Source organism: Panthera uncia, assembly GCF_023721935.1.
Source record: "Panthera uncia isolate 11264 chromosome C1 unlocalized genomic scaffold, Puncia_PCG_1.0 HiC_scaffold_3, whole genome shotgun sequence".
Lineage (NCBI taxonomy): Eukaryota > Metazoa > Chordata > Mammalia > Carnivora > Felidae > Panthera > Panthera uncia.
In genome coordinates, this window is record NW_026057584.1 from 54,522,044 (window position 1) to 54,543,891 (window position 21,848).

Consider the following 21,848-nt stretch of genomic DNA (forward strand, 5'->3'; position numbering starts at 1 on the left):
GCCCAGCCGCGACGCCGGAGGCTGCGCGAGGGGGCCGGCGGGCGCGGCGCACCCTTGGCCTCCCAGCCTGGGCACCTGACTCCGCCTCATTCTTCCTCTGGCCCTCGGCCGGCGGTCCCGGGGCTCCCCACATCCTCCCCGCCCCCCCAATCCCCGGAGAGGCTCGGACCGACCGTGCCCCGGGGCTAAAGCCTCCTAGGCCCGGCAGGCGGACTCCGCGGCGCGCGCAGCCCCTGGCCAACCCGAGGACTCGCTGCAGGAGCACAAAAGTCCCTACGTCTCGTAGGCCTCTCGGGTTTTCCTCAGGTCCTTCCGGTGGTGGTGTTTCAGGAGAATAAAAGATTACCCGTTTATGTTTCCCCCGTACCCTCCTCACATTCAGGGGGCCCAAGAAACTATCTCCTAGTTAGGCAGTGTGGCGCTGAAAATCCTCCGGCAAGGAACCGCGAGGGGCCCCAAGGGGAACTGTCACCACGCTGACAATTAACCTTAGCCACTACTTCATTTAGAATATAAAACATGGAACCGAGCTTTGGAATTTATTTTATTCTAGAAATAAGGGCTTTCCCCTAGCTTTTATGATTTTTAAAAAATCCTGTTTGGAAATGATCATCTTACCTAATGACAATAATTCAGGTTTACTAAATGCTGGATCTTTAAGCAAAGCAAGCTCAGTGCTGCAGTTTTGCTTAGCATCACCAAATAGAGTAACACCTCTCTTTCCCGAACCGAATCCAGGCCTGTGCTGAAGCTTTTCTGGTTTCGGTAAAAAGTCTTTGGGTATTCACTTGGAAATAAGGTGAGTTGTTGGATGGATGGATGGATGGATGGATGGATGTGTAATAAATCGAATATAGTTACATGTTAACGATAGACTCCAAGTGGTGGTTGGAAGGCCACGGCGATGAGGTAATAAAATTCAGTATTTCTGTATGTTTGGAAGTTTTTCATCCTAAAATGTTTGGGGGTGGGATGAAGGGTGGTTTTGTGTCAGACTTGGTCAAATCCCTGCTGCGTATTAGGTTTTGGGGGGAAAAGCCGAATACTCAAATTACTTCATTTTCTCATCTGTGTACCGTGGATGGTAAGAAAAGGGTCACCATCGAGAGTTTTCCTCAACTCCCCCGAGCCCTCATATAAACGGCGGCCCCCGAGTGGTGGGGGAAAGAAGCGCAAACTAGCAGCCCCGCCCAAACCGCGGGAGTTGACTCCTGGGAAACTCATCTAAAGGGGCGGGGAGCATTGGGACCTTTCTTGACTCGCGACCAGGTGGCGGTCAGATTGTGTGAGGCTTAGCCTGGAACCTCTTAAGGCATGGCTCCACCCCGAAAAGGTGCTTTCAAGGACACCGCAGAAGCAGACTGCCTCGCCATATGCCCGCTGTTCCCTAGGGGTCTGAGGAGAAACCTTTTAATTCCAAAAATGACAGCCGTATTCTCTAACTACAACATTCCACTCGTAGGCTGTTTATTTCTTTTGCCGGTTTCATTTTAGGAAGTGCGAGCATTACTACATAACTCTGAGGAAACCGGCTGTAAAATTTGCATATTTAACGAGAAGCGGTGCAAGTGCTCAGTACTGCTTCAACGACTGATGACAGCCATCTAAAGCGCCGGGTACCAGAGGGATAGGACCTAGCCGGATGGAAGAAAATTCTGAGGCTAAGCGCGCAGCCCGGGGGGGCGGGGCCATCGGCCGTCCCGCCCCCGGCCCTTTGTGACGTAGAACACTGCCTGCCACGAGTCGGAACTGGGCTGCCTTTGCCTCTGGAAGCAAGTGACACGCGTGAAGGAACGCAGTTGTCATCTGGGGCCAATTTCAGGAATCATGCAGTTTTTATTCAGGTTAATCGTTTTCTTTTATGTATGGGGCATTTGGGGGGCTCAGGGACAAAAGGAAGAGGAAAGCACAGAGGAAGTGAAAATAGAAGTTGTGCATCGTCCAGAAAACTGTTCCAAGACAAGCAAGAAGGGAGACCTGCTAAATGCCCATTACGACGGCTACTTGGCTAAAGACGGTTCGAAATTCTACTGCAGGTAGGAAATGCTGTGAACTACTCCCGCATCCAGTTCATACATGAAAACTAGCCTCCCTCTCTACCAACCAGAAGCCTAAGTGGTTGGTTGATTGGTTTGTTCTTGTAACAGTAAGGTTTGAGCCTTGTATTCCCGGGGCCGGGGGGAGGGGGGGTGAGGGTGGGGGATTCCTACTGATATGCCTTAGTTCCCTATTGAACTATTACTTTTTAAATTGATAATGTTGGCCCAAGAGATTATCGGAAATACACTACCTCCAGACACCGACCCCCGCCCCCACCCCTGGGATCTATAGAACTCAGTTATGGAGCTGTCTGTAAGGATGTTCACTTTTTTTTTTTTTCCTCCGTATGTTGGAGTCTCCTTACAGAGTATTAGGTAGGGTAGTTTAAGTGATTTTAACTGGCCTTCAGAGGCACGACACTTAGAGGCTGAGAGCCACTTTGCAACTGTATTAAAAAACCACAACAACAATAACCTTCCCTGGTGTCTTCTGGGCCCTGTGTTCTCCCACCTCCTCCCTCATCCCACCACTGCCTACTCTGATTTAATTGATCATTTATTACTCAGAAGGAGAATGGCTTTTCTTCATCTGTGCTATTATCCTATGAAGATAGGGTTGGAGAAAGTTCTTAGTACTTAGAAGAAAATAGATTGGGGCGCCTGGGTGGCTCAATTGGTTAAGCATCCAACTTGGGCTCAGGTCATGATCTGGCGGTTCCTGAGTTCAAGCCCCGTGTCAGGCTTTGTGCTGATAGCTCAGAACCTGGAGCCTGCTTCAGATTCTGTGTCCCCCTCTATCTGGCCTTCCTCTGCTCACACTCTGTGTATATCTCTCTCTCAAAAATAAAATAAATATTAGAAGAAAATAGATAAATTTAATAAGTAAAGATACAAATTTTAATTTTTGTTCAAATGACTTTTTGAGGCTAAACCTGTACCGTCATTTTTTTTTTTAATTTTTTTTTCAACGTTTTTTATTTATTTTTTTGGGACAGAGAGAGACAGAGCATGAACGGGGGAGGGGCAGAGAGAGAGGGAGGCACAGAATCGGAAACAGGCTCCAGGCTCCGAGCCATCAGCCCAGAGCCTGACGCGGGGCTCGAACTCACGGACCGCGAGATCGTGACCTGGCTGAAGTCGGACGCCCAACCGACTGCGCCACCCAGGCGCCCCAACCTGTACCGTCATTTTTAGAACAAACTCAGAAAGTTTAAATGAGTTATTTGGACAAGCCATGCAGCTAGTTAGTGGCCAGAGACCCATTAAAAAAGTAACTGTTGAATCATTTCTGCAAAGATGGCAATAAAAAAGATGAGATGGTTCCTAATGACTAGCTTTGGGCAAATCATACTTCTTTCTGGCTGTTATGAAAGAAGTTTGAGCCAAACACTCCACCAGGGGTTCAGAATGAGTGTTAATATGGGAAAAGAGTCAGAGAGGACTCCTATTTTAAATTATAACTAAGCGTCCAGATGTATTTTAAAGTTTGATTTCACTGATCTTAAAATCAGTTTACCTAAGTGTTGTTGTTTTTTTTTACTATAGCCGCACACAAAATGAAGGCCACCCCAAATGGTTTGTTCTTGGTGTTGGGCAAGTCATAAAAGGCCTAGACATTGCGATGATGGATATGTGCCCTGGAGAGAAGCGAAAAGTGATTATACCCCCTTCATTTGCATATGGAAAGGAAGGTTATGGTAAAGTATTTTAATATTTATATCTTTAAGTTATATTTAAAAATAAATCCCAGCTAAAAAATAAATAAATCATAGCTTTGGGTATATATATCCAAAAGAATTGAAAGCAGGGTCTAGAAGAGATATTTGTATACTCATGTTCATAGCAGCACCATTCACAGTAGCCAAAAAGTGTAAATAACCCATATCCATCGACAGATGAATGGATAAACAACATATATACACATGCAGTGGAATATTATTCAGCCTTAAAAAGGTAGGAAATTCTGATAAATGCTACAACATGGATGAACCTTGAGTACATTATACTAAGCCAATCACAAAAACAAATATTGTATGATTGCACTTATATGAGGTACATGGAATATTCAACTTCAAAGAAGGAGCTGAGAAGAGGGTGGAATAGGGAGTTGTTGTTTAATGGATGTAAAGTTTGAGCTTTGCAAGATGAAATAGTTCTGGAGATTGGTTGCACAGCAATGTGAATGTATTTAACTGTACTGAACCTAAAATGGTTACAGTGGTAACTATTTGTTACATGTATATCCCACAATTAAAAACTTTTGAATCACTAAAACAAACAAATATAACATCACAGGGGAAATATTTACAGAACTGTTGGGTCCGATAAACTTTAGCTGTATCTAGTGCAGGCCAGCTTGGTCCCCACTTTTTACATAGAATGAAAATAAGACATTGTTGGGAGACAGATCTCTGGCGAGTTCTTTCCCTCACATAATGGCAGTACTCATAATGATCCTGTATATTCTATAGGCTCTGCCTTTGTCATTTTTATGTATTTTAGTATATGTTATTTTATTATTACATAAATGTCTATAGTATATGCCTTTGGTAAGCAGTACCAAAGTCAAATTCATAAAACTCAGGAAACTGAAACATATGATTTTAGAGTAAAAGGACAGTACTAGAACATAGAAAAAAAGAACATCTGAATATAACGACTGTCAATCACTGGTACCCAAATTCAGGTGAAGCCTTGAAATGTAGAAGAAATGAACTGCTTGCTTCAATATCTTATTTGAAATCTCACAATTAGACCTGAGAACCTGGGTAGAGCTGGTAAATGGGGAAAATGTTTGCAACTATTATGAAGACTCTTGCTAACGAATAATAAAAATGACCTAGCCCTAGAAATGGATAGGTTCATAAACAAACAGCCCACTAACAAAAAAATACAAATAACCTGTAAATCTACGACAGTACTTAGTTTCATTAATAATTAAAGGGAAATTAAAACAAAGTGATTCACCATTTTCACTCATCAGATTATCAAAGGCATAAAAGTTGGCACAGGTATGGAAACACCAGCAGTCTCATGCCTTATTGCTGGGAATATAAATCATGTGACCTTGCTAGCAATTTCTATCAAAATTTAAAAGCACATATCCTCTGACCCAATAGCTCCATTTATAGAAATGTACACAAAGGTATATATAAAAAACCATTCATACAGACTTTTATTCGGTAGCAAAAGACTGGAAACTACCTGAGTATCCATTAATAAGGAATTATTTTAGTTAAATTATGGCATATCTATACAATGGATTATGATTCAGCCAGTAAAAAGAATGCAGTAGAGCCATATGTATTAGTATGTTAAAAATAAAATGGGATACAATGTATTCATGCAACAAGTATTTCTTGAGCATCAACTACCAGGGCCAGTTCTAGGCACTGAGCATAAGGCAACATACATAGAAGAAACAATTTCCTATCCTCAAAGAGCTTACATGTGAGGGGGGCGTTTTCACATATGCATCATGTATCTACACAGATTATATGTGGAAGGATACACAGTCATCTGACGACATTAAGTGTTCCTGAGAAGGAAACCTGAGGGTCAAGGGTGACGAGATTTCTTCTTACCCTGTAGTATGTTGTACTATTTAAATTTTTTACCATGCATATGTATCAATTTTTCGAAAATTAATCTTTTAAATTACTAAAATTAAAGGTGGAGCTAAATAAAGAGGGACAGTTTTTAAAAGGGGAAAATGGTCAGCTTGGCAGAGGCAGTTTTTACTTTGCATTCTCAGTTAGGTCCTTGCTCCCTGTTGCTGTGTAAAGACTAGGAAGACAGAATCATTCCTTCCTCAGGCTATTTAGAACACTTGCTAACCCCACCTACTTAAAATACTTAGTATATAATGAAAGTCATTAAAGATTAGTTTTATACGATGAGATATTGTCATTACTCCCAAATATTTCATTGAAATGGCACAACCTCTTTGAGGCTGTTTGGTTACCTCATTAATAGTAGTAATTCCCTCACCTCTTTCCAGTAAGAGCAGGGGATCACTGCACCGAATTGGACTAGAAAGAGGTTAGTGGTGCAAGGCCGACCCAGACTTAAAACTCCTAGAGACAGTTCCATGTAACTCCAACTTCATTTTCGATGCTTTTGGCCAGTCATTTGGTCCCATCAAAATAGCTCCCATGGAACCACAATTTATATATCCTGTTTTTAGTCATAGAGGAATCTGGGAGAGGGAGAGAAAAAAAAAAATTGGAGATAAATTAAATTGAATGCAATACTTGTCCAAAATTATTGTCATAGGTCAAGGCCAATTCGAGGCAAAATGATATAGGCAGAGTATGCCTTTCAGACTCTTTAATCTCATTTTAACCACATCCCTCATCAATAGGTGCTCATCCATCCTATTGAGCCCCCTTACCCCTCAGCAAATGACCACTTAGGTTTCCTTTTCTGAAACTAATTTATGCTTAACTATGAATGACTACCCTGGCTGCCTAAGCTATGAATAAACAAGACCCCTGCTGTAGAGATACACAAGTTTAACTTTGAAGAAGTTAGTTCGTATTTAATTTGAGGTTTCTCCAATACACATACAAATGATGAATCTCATTAGTAACACCACCAACACTTTTGTTTTACACATAAGGAAACTGAGGCCCAACAAAAGTATGTTCTTTGGAGCATACTTAACTGCTGGTTACCTGCCTAATATGTAGGATTAGACTACTTAAAAGATGTAGTGACGATGTAAGTAACTGCTTAACAAACAACTTCTTGATCAAATAAGCTTTTTAAAATAAGTTATTACTCAGGGCGCCTGGGTGGCTCAGTCGGTTAAGCGGCCGACTTCGGCTCAGGTCATGATCTCGCGGTCCGTGAGTTTGAGCCCCGCGTCGGGCTCTGTGCTCACAGCTCAGAGCCTGGACCCTGTTTCAGATTCTGTGTCTCCCTCTCTCTGACCCTCCCCCGTTCATGCTCTGTCTCTCTGTCTCAAAAATAAATAAACATTAAAAAAATTTTTTTTAAATAAAATAAGTTATTACTCATTTTTAAGTTACTTGCATAAGTTACTTATGTTACTAACACCAGCTATAACTTTATTTTAGGTAGTACTTGAAGAAGGCTTTCCTCTGCACGGTATCCTTGCTTCATGTCACAGAGCACCCTTGCATGTCTTGAAATGCATGTGACTTTTTAGTACTTTAATTAACAGTACATGTGGTATGTATAGATTCTTTACATTAACTCCTGTGTCTTTGATTTGCTTCTCTAAATACAAGTCATTCTATAGCAAACTTACCTTTTTCATTTTCTCTTCTTTCTGCTCTAATTTCTTTGTAAGAGAAAACCTGATTGGCAATATTTTCTGCTTTTACAGCAGAACTATTCAGAAACTTCATATGTACGTGCAATATTTTTTCTTAAGTTGAATTTGTGTTTGAGATTATCTTTAATTATTATGATTAGTTATTTTCCTGTCATAAGGAGATTATAACTGGACAGAATAGGAATGGATTTTGTAAAACTGATCATTGAATTAATCTGTAGCTCTTTTACTCTAATGTCAGGTATGTGATATATTGCATGGGACTTCATTAGTCACATGATGATGCAGAGGTAGATTTTTCTATGTCTTGGCTTTGAAGGTGACTGATTCACTTCTTTTGGCTATAACTTTCAAGTTCTTTTCTCTTTGGGTTATATAAATACTTTAGCAAGAATTCTTCACTGTTTCATTAAAGAAATCACTATTTCCTTCAAAGAACAAATAGCCATTTTAAAAATAAACCAGAGGGATCATTCATTCAACAAATATTTGAGTGCCTATAATGGATGAGACCCTGGTAGACTCTGGAATATCCTGGTGACACAAGCTAACTGCTGCCTCTTAGCAAGTCATTTCAGTAGGTTATTTTTATGAAAGAGTCATCTGAAATAGCCCATAGGTTGTTAAAATCATCTGTGATATCAGTTAATAGGTTAACTTTATTAAAGAGAACTACTCAACTTAATACTTAAAATTCTTTATTATGATTAGAAATTGTTTCATAAAATTGTTACTGGATTATTCTGTCATTGCACTTATGCTTTGATGTCTGTAAAGGGGTGGAAAGATAAGTCTATGGAAAAATGTTTTATTTATGCTTTCAAATAACTATACAATATCATTTTTTAAAAGATTACTGATTTACACTTTGAAATTTTTCTGCCCATTTATTTCTTCTCTGCACCAGCTCCCTCCTGTATAATGATGGGATAAATTAATAAAAATTACACAATCTATATTTTAATTTAACCAGGAAATAAGGGCCCATGAGGTCCTTAGAACTGATTTGGTTTAAAAACATGGAAAATACCTCCTTAAAAGTAAGCCAAGTAGGTAGTTTTTATAAATATGAAATAATATAATCATGATATAATGGCTACTTGTGAATAAATATGTGAACTTTATCTTCATCAGTTAAACTGTTAAAAATTATACCTTTAGCAGAAGGCAAGATTCCACCTGATGCAACATTGATTTTTGAGATTGAACTTTATGCTGTGACCAAAGGACCACGAAGCATTGAAACATTTAAACAGATAGACATGGACAATGATAGGCAACTCTCTAAAACTGAGGTAATTCAAACTAAGTTCCACGTGTACAGTCTCATTTTTTTAATCACAATTTAAAGACATCCATGTTACAGCTGTTATTTTTTAGCTCTACTAAGTATGGGCTGATTACATTGCTTTTAATAGAGCTGATTACTAAGGGGCCACTGGGTTGCTCAGTTGGTTAAGCGTCCAACTTTTGATTTCAGCTCAGGTCACGATCTCACAGTTCGTGGGTTTGAGCACCACATGGGGCTCCGTGCTGACAGAGGGGAGCCTACTTGGGATTCTCTCTCTCCCTTTCTCTCTGTCCCTCCCCTGCTCTCTCTCTCTCAAAATAAATAAACTTTGAAACAAAATAGAGCTGGTTACTAAAAAATCTAAGCCCCAAGAAGAAAATGTGCTTTTTGAGTATAAAACTTGTAACTGAGTCATCCTGTTCAGCTGCCTTTCTCCCTGCCAGAGGGTCATTAAAATACCAAGCTAATTTCTACAGGGCATCCCCAGTTTCTAGACTACAGGAACAAATCTCATTCAAGCACCACCATAGGAATTTGGAACAGGGCAAATAATTTCCACCTCACAGGATTGTGGGGATTACATGAAATTCTGAAAAGGGCTAGCAAGCATCATCTTTATGACAACTTATGAGGTAGACACCTGTCACTATCTCTGTTTAGAGAAGGGGGAAATGATGTTGAGGAACTGGCTAAGGTCACGCCACTGTAAGTGACTTCATCAGATTGCAGCTCAGCAGTCTGGCTCCACTTCTGTGCTCTTAACCATGGCCTAACCTGCCTCTTTCAGGGAATTTCCAGCACAGATGTTTCAGGGCTAGTGTTTGTACTCTTGAAGACTGGTGCCTTACCTAGTCTCACTGACTATACCCTTTTGCCTTAAATTGAGTAACCCAATTGTCTGCCCTCTTGTTTGAAAACAGTTTAACAGGCATGGCTCTACCACCTAAGTGATAAAAGGTACCTGAGTCGTTGATTTCAGGAGACAAGTAAGCCCCCTTTCTCAGGTTTTTTTTTTTTCCTCTCCATCCCTAGTCCTTCCCCCACCCTGATGCTACTTCCTCCTCCAGGGTATTAGTAAGGACCTTCTCCTGAAGGTCCTTTGCTGCTCACCAGTGGAAGAGGAATATGTGAATGTGAACATACCCCATTCCTGAAGAAGGAGGACAATTAGAGGGCTGGAAAATTCATCCCAGTATGTGCTTTGCGTTGACTCCGTATGACTTGTAGAGTGAACAGCAGCAGATGAATTCACATGGGACCCAAGAGCTCAGCCTATGCACACAGACCATTCACTATCAACTGCACCCAAAAAGGCATGTTCTGCGGTATGAACACTCCCTCAGAAGACCTTATGAGATCTTTAGTTTTTTCGGGAAAATAAAAGTAGAGAAAGTCCAAAAACAGTGACCTGCTTAGCTACCATCTGCCCAGATGTCTCTCAGGTGTCACCTGCATTATCACTAGATGGTCAGAGTGATTTTCACATGCTTGAATAACAATAGCTATCTTTTATTGACATCTATAAATATTACTCTAATCCTTACATCAATCCTACCATAAAGGTACTGTTTCCCTCCTTCTACAGATGACAGAATTGAGGTTCAAAGACGTTAAGTTACCTGTTCAAGACCACACAGCCAGTATATGACAAAACAAGGATTTGAAATATGAACTAAAAGAAACTTCCTCCCTTCATCATCAGATTGTGTCAATTATTTCCTTAGTATAAGGTGGGAGAGAAGGGGAATACACTACATTAAGGTTATGTTCTTACCCACTGCCATTTTGTACCTCTCCACTACAGTGTACTAGAAAAGTACATTTTGAGGGTCAGTATATTTACTTAGAAACTGAGGAAGATTTGAGGTTCTTTAAAATTCTTTTCACCTTCATAGGATTGCTGAGGCTCAACTGGAATAAAAATGTATCTCCCTCAATAGGACTTAAGTCCCATTTGAGAACAGTTTATATATACTTCATTAAGATCCATTGATCATTCTAAAATAAAGTCTACTCATGATGGATTGAGTTGGGATCTGTATTGCTAAATACCTCTCAGAGTTCAACTTTAGCTTTCAAAAATAGTCTTTCCTCTAAAATGCCCAGCCTTGGGATGCCTGGGTGGCTCAGTGGGTTAAATGCCTGACTTCAGCTCAGGTCATGATCTCATGGTTCATGAGTTCAAGCCCCTCATCGGGCTCTGTGCTGACAGCTTAGAGCCTGTAGCCTGCTAAGGATTCTGTGTCTCCCTCTGTCTCTGCCCCTCCCTTGCTCATGCTCTGTCTCTGTCTCAAAAATAAACATTAAATTTTTTTTTAAAGTGCCCAGCCTTACTGAACATTATCTCCAGATTATTGCCTTGCTGAACATTATCTCCAGATTATTACACACTGCTTTCTATAGTTATTACATAAATTAGCCCTTGCCAGTGGAAATATAATTGAGTCACATATATAATTTATTTTTTCTGAGTTTATTTTGAAAGACAGCTTGGGGTGGGGGGGAGGGTGGGCAGGGAGACAGTGAGAGAGGAAGAGAGAGAATCCCAAGCAGGCTCCACACCGTTAGTGCACAACCCATCGTAGGGCTAGATCCCATGAACTGTGAGATCATGACCTGAACCGAGATTAAGAGTGGTATGCTTAACCGACTGAGCCACCTGTGTGCCACAAGTCATGTACATAATTTAAACACTTTTAGTAGCCACATCTTAAAAAACAAAAATAAACAGGTGAAATTAATTTTAATAGTATGTTTTGTCACTCAGTATATCTAAAATATTTCCACTTCAACATGAAATCAAAAATAATCAGTGAGATATTTTTTGTTGTCTTCAAAATTTGTTGTGTATTTTACCCTTATAGTAGTAGCATATCTCAATTTGATCTAGCCACATTTCAAGTGCTTAGTAGTCACATGTGGCTAATAGAAATGTCATATTATACAGAGAAAGAATACTTAAGAATACCTTTTCTTAAGGGGCACCTGGGTGGCTCAGTCAGTTGAGTGTTCAACTGTTGATTTCGGCTCAGGTCATGATCTCATGGTTCATGAGATCGAACCCCATGTCGCCTCCATGCTGTCAGTGTGGAGCCTGCTTGGGATATTCTCTCTCCCTCTCTCTCTGCCCCTCCCCTGCTCATGTGCTCTCTCTCTCTCTCTCTCTCTCAAAATAAACATAGAAAAAAAAGAATATCTGTTCTTTATTTGACATTATTATATAGAGATTATCATATGGATTTGAAGGAGAGTTATAGAAGCATAGAAAATTAAGAAAATTAAATTTTATTTCAAAAATTATGGTTGAGTTTTATTGATAATAGAATATATTCATTAATTTTAGAGATTATAAAAATGCCAATTTGGATTTTATTCACTAATAGAAATCCTTAAGGATGATTTTCCTTTCATAATGTGGACAGTGTAGATTACTAGAAAACACTTAAGTTTCAACAAAATTCATTTCCGATGTTAATCTTTGAGTATGTACAACTAACATCTATAACCTCAGGGGAAGCTAATTTGAAGATGTTTCTTTTCAGAAAATTGCTTTAAAGGTGAAAAAATAAAACCTCAAATAGCTTTTAACAATTTTTTATCACTTATTATAAGTAGATTTCAGTTTCCTTATGTAAACATTTCCTTAAAGTTACTGGATATTTACTGTGGTACTTTTTTATTAAAGACATATTTTGGCCCTCTAGATAAATAATTACCTGAAAAGGGAATTTGAAAAAGATGAGAAGCCTCGTGACCAGTCATATCAGAATGCAGTTTTAGAAGATATTTTTAAGAAGAATGATCATGATGGTGATGGCTTCATTTCTTCCAAGGAATACAATGTATATCAACATGATGAACTATAGTGTATTTTATTTCTAAATTTTCTTAGCTACTTACTGTACTTTATATATAAAAGAGTTACTTTTCTAGAACTTGTATTTTCTGTTTTCCCTCCATGAGAACATATTTTGATCCCCTCAATACATGTAATTTTGGCATAATAAATGTGTTATTTTGCAGATTTAACTTTCAGGAAAGATAATTGTGTTTCCGGTTGCTTTATCCTGTGAACACGAATAGTGGCACCATGAAATAGACCTCTTTGTTCCAGTAGGCAGTTCTCCCCCTTCAGGAGATAGGAGAACACCTATGTCAAAATCGATGAGGTTCTTCCCAGTTCTAACTTTAATAACATGTATACATATCCAATTTTTAAAATATTCAATAAGGACCCAGGAATTAACATTTCACTTGCTGATACATTTCATAGCATTACAAATGAAAGGATAATATAAAAATGACAGGACTAGGGCGCCTGGGTGGCTCAGTCGGTTAAGCGACCGGCTTCAGCTCAGGGCATGATCTTGCTGTTTGTGAGTTCGAGCCCTGTGTTGGGCTCTGTGCTGACAGCTCAGAGCCTGCTGCAGATCCTGTCTCCCTCTCTCTGCCCCTCCCCTGCTCGCACTCTCTCTCAAAAATAAATATTTAAAAAAATTTTTTTAAATGACAGGACTGAACAAATCTTCCTTTGGTATGCATATAGGAAAATATTACTTGTACAATTCTGTCCCACAGAGAGTCTTAACACCGTCGCTGTACTCCTTGGTGCAAGCTCTGGCCTTGGGTCATTATTCCAGTGGGGAATGTTTAAAGATATTTGATCAGACCAAAGACTTTGTGTCTCTTATAGCAGACATAATAAAGTCTATACTGCTCTGAGTCTGTACTTTTTCAGACATCATTATAAATGTGTTATTTCCTCTGGCCTCCTGTAGGCCTTTAGATCTATCATCCCTAATGTTTTGTCTTGATAGTCTTAAATTGATGCCATGGCATCTAGTTTCCAGTTCCCTTTCTCTATGTGTCTCTATCCTGTCAGTCACTTCATTTTACAATGTTCTTGTTATTGATCATGAATGAGCATTACAAACTCCTATGCCATCAAATTTTTGAAAATGTGTAGAATTTATTTTACACATAAGGATATGTGAGGATATCAAATGAGGATACAAATGGGAACATACACTGCCATGGCAATTCCGTGTCACAGTCAAATCATGACATCCAATTTGTTGAGAACAGGAGGTAAGAGATGCTGTAGAAGATCACACTGGTGCCAAAGAAAGGACACATTATTTATCAGAACATGTAAGGTTTTGCCTACTGCATATGTAGGAAGGTATGGTCAGGAAATAAATAGCTCTGTTCAAGACATGTGAGTTCAAAACAAAGCTTTTTCCATTTTCTGAAACTTGCCCTTTCCAAACCATCGATACACTGCCAGAAATTCTATTACCTAAAAGTGCAGGGGTAACACAAAAACCACCAGATTAGTGGATATCACAGATCCATAGCATTGAGTTTGACACTTCATAAAACCAAAACATTCACTATCTTTTTTTCCTCCCAGTTCTTCATGCCTGTACCCAGTTTTGTAAACTCTTTACTTGCTAATCGCGAATTCTTGTTCTTTGACTTCCCTCAGGAAAACCTCCACTGGAAATGACTCCCATTATCTGTATCCATACAAAAAAAGTCACTAGAATATTTTGCCATCAGTATACTCGTATTTGCACTTGACTCATATATTCTGCTCAAAACAAAAATGCTGTGGAAGGAAGATATACAAGGAAATCATCCCTTTATACAAACTATTCACAATTCTATCCTGTCCCATTGTTTTCAAAGTGCTTTTAAACTTCTGTTTTTAAAATTTATAGATGATATTAAATGAAGATTGATTCAAAAACCCTAGTCACATTTAAATAAACAGTAACATTTTAATCATTCTACGTGCAGACAGGCATCAGATGTTTTATATTTTCATGATTGTTTTATGCTTTCACAGGCATATACGAGTAGATACCTAGTATCACTACATTTTGAGTTCTAGAATTTTAACATCACTTTTGCAATTATTTTAATAAGGGTGTCGAGTAAATTAATAATTTAGGTTGTCTGTGTATGAAAAATTTCAGATGTCTTACAGAGTAGATGAAAATGAGCTCTCAGAACTAAATATGTTAAATATTTTAAACATTTTCAAAGGCAAAAGATAAAGGTGTCCTAGTTGCCTTAACTATTTTTTTTTTCTAGCTGCCTTACCTTGACAGCAGTGAGTTTTTATAAAGACAAAACTAGGGAGCATGTGTATGATACAGGACAGCAGCCCATTACCACTAACAGTCTCCCTGTTAACTGTGTACACAAAACCCCACACTGAGCTCAGTGTGCTTTTAATTTGATACCGCAATTAAATATTTAGGATTACATTAAATTATTAACACATTTTTCTCATTTTACCAGACCTAAGGCAGTGGGTAAGGCACCATAAAGTCACCACATTTAACCTCTTGTCATTCTTAAATGTTGACTTAAAAGCCAATTAAAACCAAAATTGATATTGAGAAAAATCGCTGTGTAAAGTTAAGATGATAGACTGAATTCCCAAGTATACTTCTAAAGTAACTGGCAGATTTTATGAAGGAATCGCTATGTTTTGAATATTTAAACCTTTTTCACATAAACAATATTAACCTTTATGGCAATTTATAGGATAGAAACTATTATCTTCCCTTTTATCGCTGAAGAAAATGATGCCCAAACAGGTTAATTTCTCTTTCCTCTCCCTCTTTACTTTGCCACAATTCATCAAAGCAAACCTAGAAAATTTTGGAAAGGTGTGTGGCACAGGTGCACCTAAAACACTAGCAAGGTACGTTCATTATTTTTGTTTTATTTCATCCTCTTGTGCCAAACATCAAAACAAGGAACTGCATGAAGTCTCACATACTTCTGCCCATCGACGGAGCACTGAAAGCACCCATAAACCGTCTCCCTTTTGAAGTTCCCCATTCCACAGAGTATGCAAGGTCCTTTTGGAATGTTGTGATTAAGTAAGTTAACTCGGATATGAGTCCCTTCTTTGAGAGAAATATCAGTCATGCCGAGAGGTTTGTCATAGTAGTCAGAAAAAAGATCATCTAAGTAAAGCTGTGAACGAGAAATGGCATCCATCACTCTTCTATCTAAAAGCACAAAAACAGAAATGTGTTACAGGTCAAATAAAAAATATATAACCAAAGTGCATTTATAAATACGTGAATCTAAACCATCAGTCATGAAATGATTTTACTTTTAGATTGTAATTCTTCCTTAGCAGACAGGAGTACTGAACAGATAAACTCAAGTGTTAATCTGAGAAGGAAAAAAAAAAAAAATTGAAATACTTTTCAACGGACATACTTCTCTCAAATAGTATATTCCTCAATCTGTAGAGCAGCGCAAACGTTGCAGTTTCTTCCCTTTCAAAACCTCCTTTTGACACTGAAGTGACACAAAGGTCTGTAAGAAAATTTTTTGATGTTATTACTGGAACAACTCACATTTTATTGGGAGTTTTAGTTGTGGTTGATGAATTCTGGCACATGTCATTCACTGTATTTTTTAAGTTAAATTTTCTAGATTTTTGGAAAAGCTAACATTCACATGGTACAAAATCCAGAGAACAAAAGGGGGATACAGTGATGAGTTTCCATCTAGTCTGGATCCCAGCCTCAGTTTTCCACCTCAGAAGTAACCACTGTTAAATTTCTTGAGTATACTTCCACAAATACTCCATATATTTTACAAGCATAAAGGAATATATACGTATGTATGTATGCACATAAAATTATTTAGGCTCAAATAGTTAAACACTACACACATTTATTTAAAATATCTCTTAGGATTCCATGTCAGGGTCCCTAGTGCTACGTCATTCTTCTTAATGGCTTCATAATGTTCTGTATTGTAGATATGCATCATTATTAAACTAGTTATTGATCGTAGATCTTAAGGGTATTTCCAATCTTTTGCTATTACAAATTGAATATCCTTATACTCATATCACTTTGCATATGTATATCTGTAGGATAAATTCCTAAAAGTGTAGGATATGCACATTTTACATTTTGATGGATATATCAGTTCTATCAGTTGACACTGCTCCTAACAATCACAATAACTGTAAAAACCTACATCTGAAGCGTCCCAAATAGGCTGTAAGTAGCATGTTTTGTCACATTTCTGGATTCCCTATTCCCTCTTCCCACAGAACTGCAAAAACAAAAACAGGTCTACAAATGTTTATAAATTACTATGGTTAGGGGGCTCCCTCACCTAGTGCTTTGAGCTGGTTGGCCCCCTAATCTTAAAGACCTGTGAAATTTAGCGGTCTACAGTGAACTGCACTGAGGTATCATATAAGGTATATAAAGTACTGTATAAAGTATATAAAGACAATTTTAAGGTAAGTATTTGTATTAAAGTTATTTTTTAGAGAGAGTCGGGGTGAAGCTGGTCTATGGTAGGTAAAACTGAAAAGAATTTGTCTTTGGGTACCCTAGTTTGGGCACTGACCCCTGCGGACATCTTGCCTACCCACTCCTCTATTTGCCATCATCAAAAACTACCTATTAGAAGGTCATTTATTATCTCTCTATGTAACTCAAGGAATACTTTGCCAATGGCATTGCACTTGAGCTCTTATCTATAATTGCAAGTTGGGTGGCAGGGTGTCTGCAGCTTTCACCAGGTAGAAAAGAGGTAGTGGGTGAATAAAGACAGAGGGTCTTTCCCAGCTACTTTACCCAAGCATATAGATTGACAGTGTTGAGAGTATCATTCTTCTACAGTCACATAGAGAATGTATGCGTGTGTTTCCCATTAAATTCTTAAAAATATAATCATTTCAGCATTTCGTGCAAATCATTCACTTACCAAAGGCACCATCCAAGTAAACGAAGAGTTCAAAAACACTGAAAGCTATGGTTGTGTGTGCTGGAAAAACAATAGCTTTGTCCCTTCCCTTGGGATTCTGTTCATCCATAAAATGAAACTATAGTAAATAAACAAATAACATTATTAAGGAGCACAACACATAAAGACAGCTTCTTGGAGAAAGAAAACAGTTCATACAATCCTACCATTAAGACAAAAACTAATTACTTGGCAATCAAAAAGAATGACTCTTGCCATTTGCAACTACGTGGATGGAACTAGAGGGTATTATGCTAAGCGAAATTAGTCAAGAAAAAGACATGTATCATATGACTTCACTCATGAGGACTTTAAGGTACAAAACAGATGAACATAAGGGAAGGGAAGCAAAAATAATATAAAAACAGGGAGGGGGACAAAACATAAGAGACTCTTAAATATGGAGAACAAACAGAGAGTTATTAGAGGGGTTGTGGGAGGGGGGATGGGCTAAATGGGTAAGGGGCATTAAGGAATCTACTCCTGAAATCGTTGCACTATATGCTAATTAATTTGGATGTAAATTCAAAAAAAATAATAATAAAATTAATAAAATAATTCAAACTTAAAAACAAATTATCCCATTGAATTTAACTGTTTATACCAGAGGTCCAAGTGGTCCAATAGGGTCTCATGATCTAGGAAATACCACTCACCACTTTCTAACACTGGCACTTAGTGCTACAACAATAATGCTAACATAGAAACCTTTTCTTTTCAACCACAAACCAACTGTTTAAGTGCTACAGTTGTTTTTAGCCTACCCTGTCTATTGTTCTAAAGTCCCCAGAGTTTTCAGCAGCTTTCCAAAGCAATCATCAACTTATTTTCCAAAGTAATCTCCGACAATTAAATGTTTCAGTTTGTGCCCCTGAAATGATCCAATGTTAAACAATTCAGTAGGCAGCTAAACATAGCCACTGAACAGAACCTTTATTTGCAAAGACTTTAAAAGTTTTTCACTGAACCCTAACAATTGGTTTTAATAAAGCCAATCAAGTGTCATTATTATGTGTCATTATTATGTGAATGACAAAGACAAATAATACGGAGCTTTTTAAAAACTAAAAACAAGTTCCAAGAGGTTTTTTAAAAGTATTTAACATTGAATGAAGCATGTTTGGCCATTGACAATGTTATTTTAGAAAACTTAAAATAAAAATATAAAATCAGCTTTTAAAAATTCAAGTATAAAGTACATCACTTAAAAATAAAATCAAGGGGCACCCGGATGGCTCAGTCGGTTGAGCATCTAACTTCAGCTCAGGTCATGATCTCATGGTTCATGGGTTCTAGCCCCACATCGAGCTCTCTGCTGTCAGCACAGAGCCTGCTTCAGATCCTCTGTTCCCCTCTCTACCCCTCCCCTGCTCATGCTCTCTCTCTTTCAAAAATAAACATTTTAAAAAATCATTAAAAAATAATAAAAAAATAAAATCAAGAATTCAACATAAGCATTCTTAAAACTTCATTTAAATAGCAATAGGAGAGACTTCAGTGTAAATTATTTCATAAGGATTAGTGTTTTGTTTGCATTATGTTCCACATTTAGAATCCAAATTTTCTTGGATTTTTTTAAAACTCTCAAACAAAACCATTACTGTGCAAAATCTGATATACACTTGCAGCTCTTTAATCTCAACATTTGACAAAATACACGTCTCATTAGAAATTGAGTACTATGTAAAAATTCCCATTGCAGCTTTTTAGTAAGAGAAACTTAATGAGTGTGGTTTACCCGCATGGCTTCCCCACGAATTCCAGCATGCACAGACAGCGAGCACTGTCGTGTGGTTCGAATGCTTTCCATGACCACACACAATACTGCCTTTCTGCTGCTTTTTGTCTGACGTATCAAGCTGTGGTCAAAATTAATTTTTCTGAAAGAAAAAAAAAGATTCACAAGAACCTGTCACATCTAATTACATATTATCAAGTACATTTTTGCTGTCATGTGTTACTCATTCCCAGTCCACCTTAACCAAAAGTAAATCCAGGCAGGTCTAATACAAATTACAAAGTATGCTCAAAAGCCATTAATGATCTGCCTCTCCTTTCTGTTTTCTTAAAACATGCTTATTATAGGATTCTGTTGGAGGAGACCCCCTTAGTATATTTGTTGCATGCAGATTAGTACATTCTTTTCATCTGATAATTTGGCACCAAAGCAATTTTGGACCAATTTAGGACCAAAGCAATTCTGTGGAACAATCAAAAATCCTGTTTAAACCAAATGATTTTGGCTATCTACCCTTATCTAAAGCCTGGATATATTGCTAATTTGTAGTATTTCAATCAAATGAAAGAATTAAATTACATTAGACAATAGATAGAACCTGAATGTTTTAAGCATTGTTTATAACGAAGTTTACATAATTACGATATTTAATGAAAACACTCAAGTACATTAAGTATTATTCTACTGACCGTGTAGTAATTTCCTTGAGTAATGTCGATACTTCCACTTCATGTTTGGTCACCACACCAAATGAAGCTTTCACTGCAACAGAATCTGATCCAGTGACATTAATCCCAACATCATTCACAATATGGTTGCCTCGCCTTCCATAGAGTGAAACATCTGATTCATCTTCATAATTCAGTAACTGATAAGATGAAATACCTTTAAGAAAAGGAAATCAATATTTTTTAAATGTCTTGAATTCATTTAATATGTTATATGTAGTAATGCATTAATTTACCATGTAAGACTTCATCACACGTTGAGAAGAAGACACGTTACATGTTGAGAAAGGCAACGTGTCAAGCCAAGATTTAAAATAGCATTAATTTGGGGCGCCTGGGTGGCGCAGTCGGTTAAGCGTCCGACTTCAGCCAGGTCACGATCTCGCGGTCCGTGAGTTCGAGCCCCGCGTCAGGCTCTGGGCTGATGGCTCGGAGCCTGGAGCCTGTTTCCGATTCTGTGCCTCCCTCTCTCTCTGCCCCTCCCCCGTTCATGCTCTGTCTCTCTCTGTCCCAAAAATAAATAAAAAACGTTGAAAAAAAAATAAATAAAATAGCATTAATTTGACAACAAAAATAGAGTACTTAAAAGAGAACTCAAGTTCTTCGTTCCACCAACAGAACTCTATAAGCTTTAATATCCACAGAGTGGTTGAAAGAAAAACAAGTGTTTATAAGAAATACTTTGTCAAAATGTCAATTTGTTTTCTAAACTGTTTTAAGAAAACAGAAAGGAGAGGCAGATTGTTAATGGCTTTTGAGCATACTTTGTAATTTGTATTAGACCTGCCTGGATTTATTTTTAGTTAAGGTGGACTGGGAATGAGTAACACATGACAATAAGATACATTTCAGTTTACCAATTGCAATAACTGAGCCATAAGAAATAAATGTAAATTAGTTTCATCTCATGTGACCATGTAAATAGGCAAGTCAGATCTCATTTTATAGATGAAATCTATAATCTATTTTGTCATATTCTAAGTTGATTTGGTCAAAACAATCTATAAGATAAGTGAAATAAAATTATACAATAAAAGATTTTACAAAATATGTTGGAAAATTATTCAACCAATAAGATTTGATACTATACAAATTTTAGATATTATTAATCTTATTACTACTATCATAAGAAAAGTTGCTTTTATCAATGAAAATGTGTAAATATTACAAAATAAGTAGTACATACAACCTGTTTAGATTGTTGTAATACAGCCAATGAGCAGTCGCTCTGAAATAGACATTAAAACTTACCAGCTGAAATTTCTCTGTCTCCTAGAAGAATATCTTTCAGTGTAAAAGGTGTTGAAGTAAATTTATATCTGGGAAAGAAAAAGCATCGCTTCTTTTTTACCACCAGACTTAGAGGTTGGTATTTGTCAGCCTCACTGAGGCTTGGAACAGGAACTAATCTCCCTCCATCTCCAACTTGCTTGACAAAGCTCTTGGTAGCAGCAGCAAACATATTAATATGACATCAAAACGTCATCAACTGCAACCCTTAGATAACAAATCCATATTTTCAAAGAAAACCAGGCACAACCCTAAGCCTTCCTTGATTTTAAATATAATTAAACACATTAAAAATACAAAGCCTGGTGTCACCAAGTAGCTTACCAGTGTACAGTTCACGACACTGCCTCCCCTGGTGTGCTCAGGTAATGAATTATAGATCAACCGCGTAAAATGATATACTGAAAGCAGTCAATTTGGAATTGCGGTCTTTAAGCACTAAAATCTACACAGAAAACTAATCATTTAAAAATACTACCAATGTCCTTGATGAGGGTTACTGTTGATAGTAGTTTGCCAGTTTTGAGGAAACATCTAGTCCTCTGGGAAAAAGGCAGTTTAGGCACTCACCTTAGCCCTGGACACCATTTTTAGTGGACCTAGTCCAAAGGGAATTCCTTCACAAGTTTGCCATGCCAATGTTGGCAACAGTAAGGTG

The 21,848-nt window shown here is 37.9% G+C and overlaps 2 protein-coding genes across 3 annotated transcripts; one reads left to right on the forward strand and one right to left on the reverse strand.

Annotated features, from left to right (window-relative positions):
* Nucleotides 1–169: 169 nt before the first annotated feature.
* FKBP7 (FKBP prolyl isomerase 7) lies at nucleotides 170–12,664 on the forward strand. Of its 2 annotated transcripts, XM_049615487.1 has the most exons (5): nucleotides 170–799; nucleotides 1,495–2,036; nucleotides 3,585–3,736; nucleotides 8,503–8,636; nucleotides 12,337–12,664. In XM_049615487.1, exons 2-5 carry the CDS (start codon nucleotides 1,828–1,830, stop codon nucleotides 12,496–12,498), a joined length of 657 nt encoding a protein of 218 aa, XP_049471444.1. In that variant the 5' UTR covers nucleotides 170–799; nucleotides 1,495–1,827; the 3' UTR covers nucleotides 12,499–12,664. The 2 variants fall into 2 exon arrangements, with proteins under 2 accessions (XP_049471444.1, XP_049471445.1); XM_049615488.1 differs by having other exon boundaries at nucleotides 170–2,036; nucleotides 8,506–8,636.
* Nucleotides 12,665–14,046: 1,382 nt separating this feature from the next.
* Nucleotides 14,047–21,681, reverse strand: PJVK (pejvakin). The gene is made up of 6 exons (XM_049615492.1): nucleotides 21,152–21,681; nucleotides 19,862–20,057; nucleotides 19,173–19,314; nucleotides 17,396–17,513; nucleotides 15,881–15,979; nucleotides 14,047–15,663 (listed from the first exon to the last, which is right to left on the reverse strand). Exons 1-6 carry the CDS (start codon nucleotides 21,360–21,362, stop codon nucleotides 15,371–15,373), a joined length of 1,059 nt encoding a protein of 352 aa, XP_049471449.1. The 5' UTR covers nucleotides 21,363–21,681; the 3' UTR covers nucleotides 14,047–15,370.
* Between the last annotated feature and the right edge of the window lie 167 nt (nucleotides 21,682–21,848).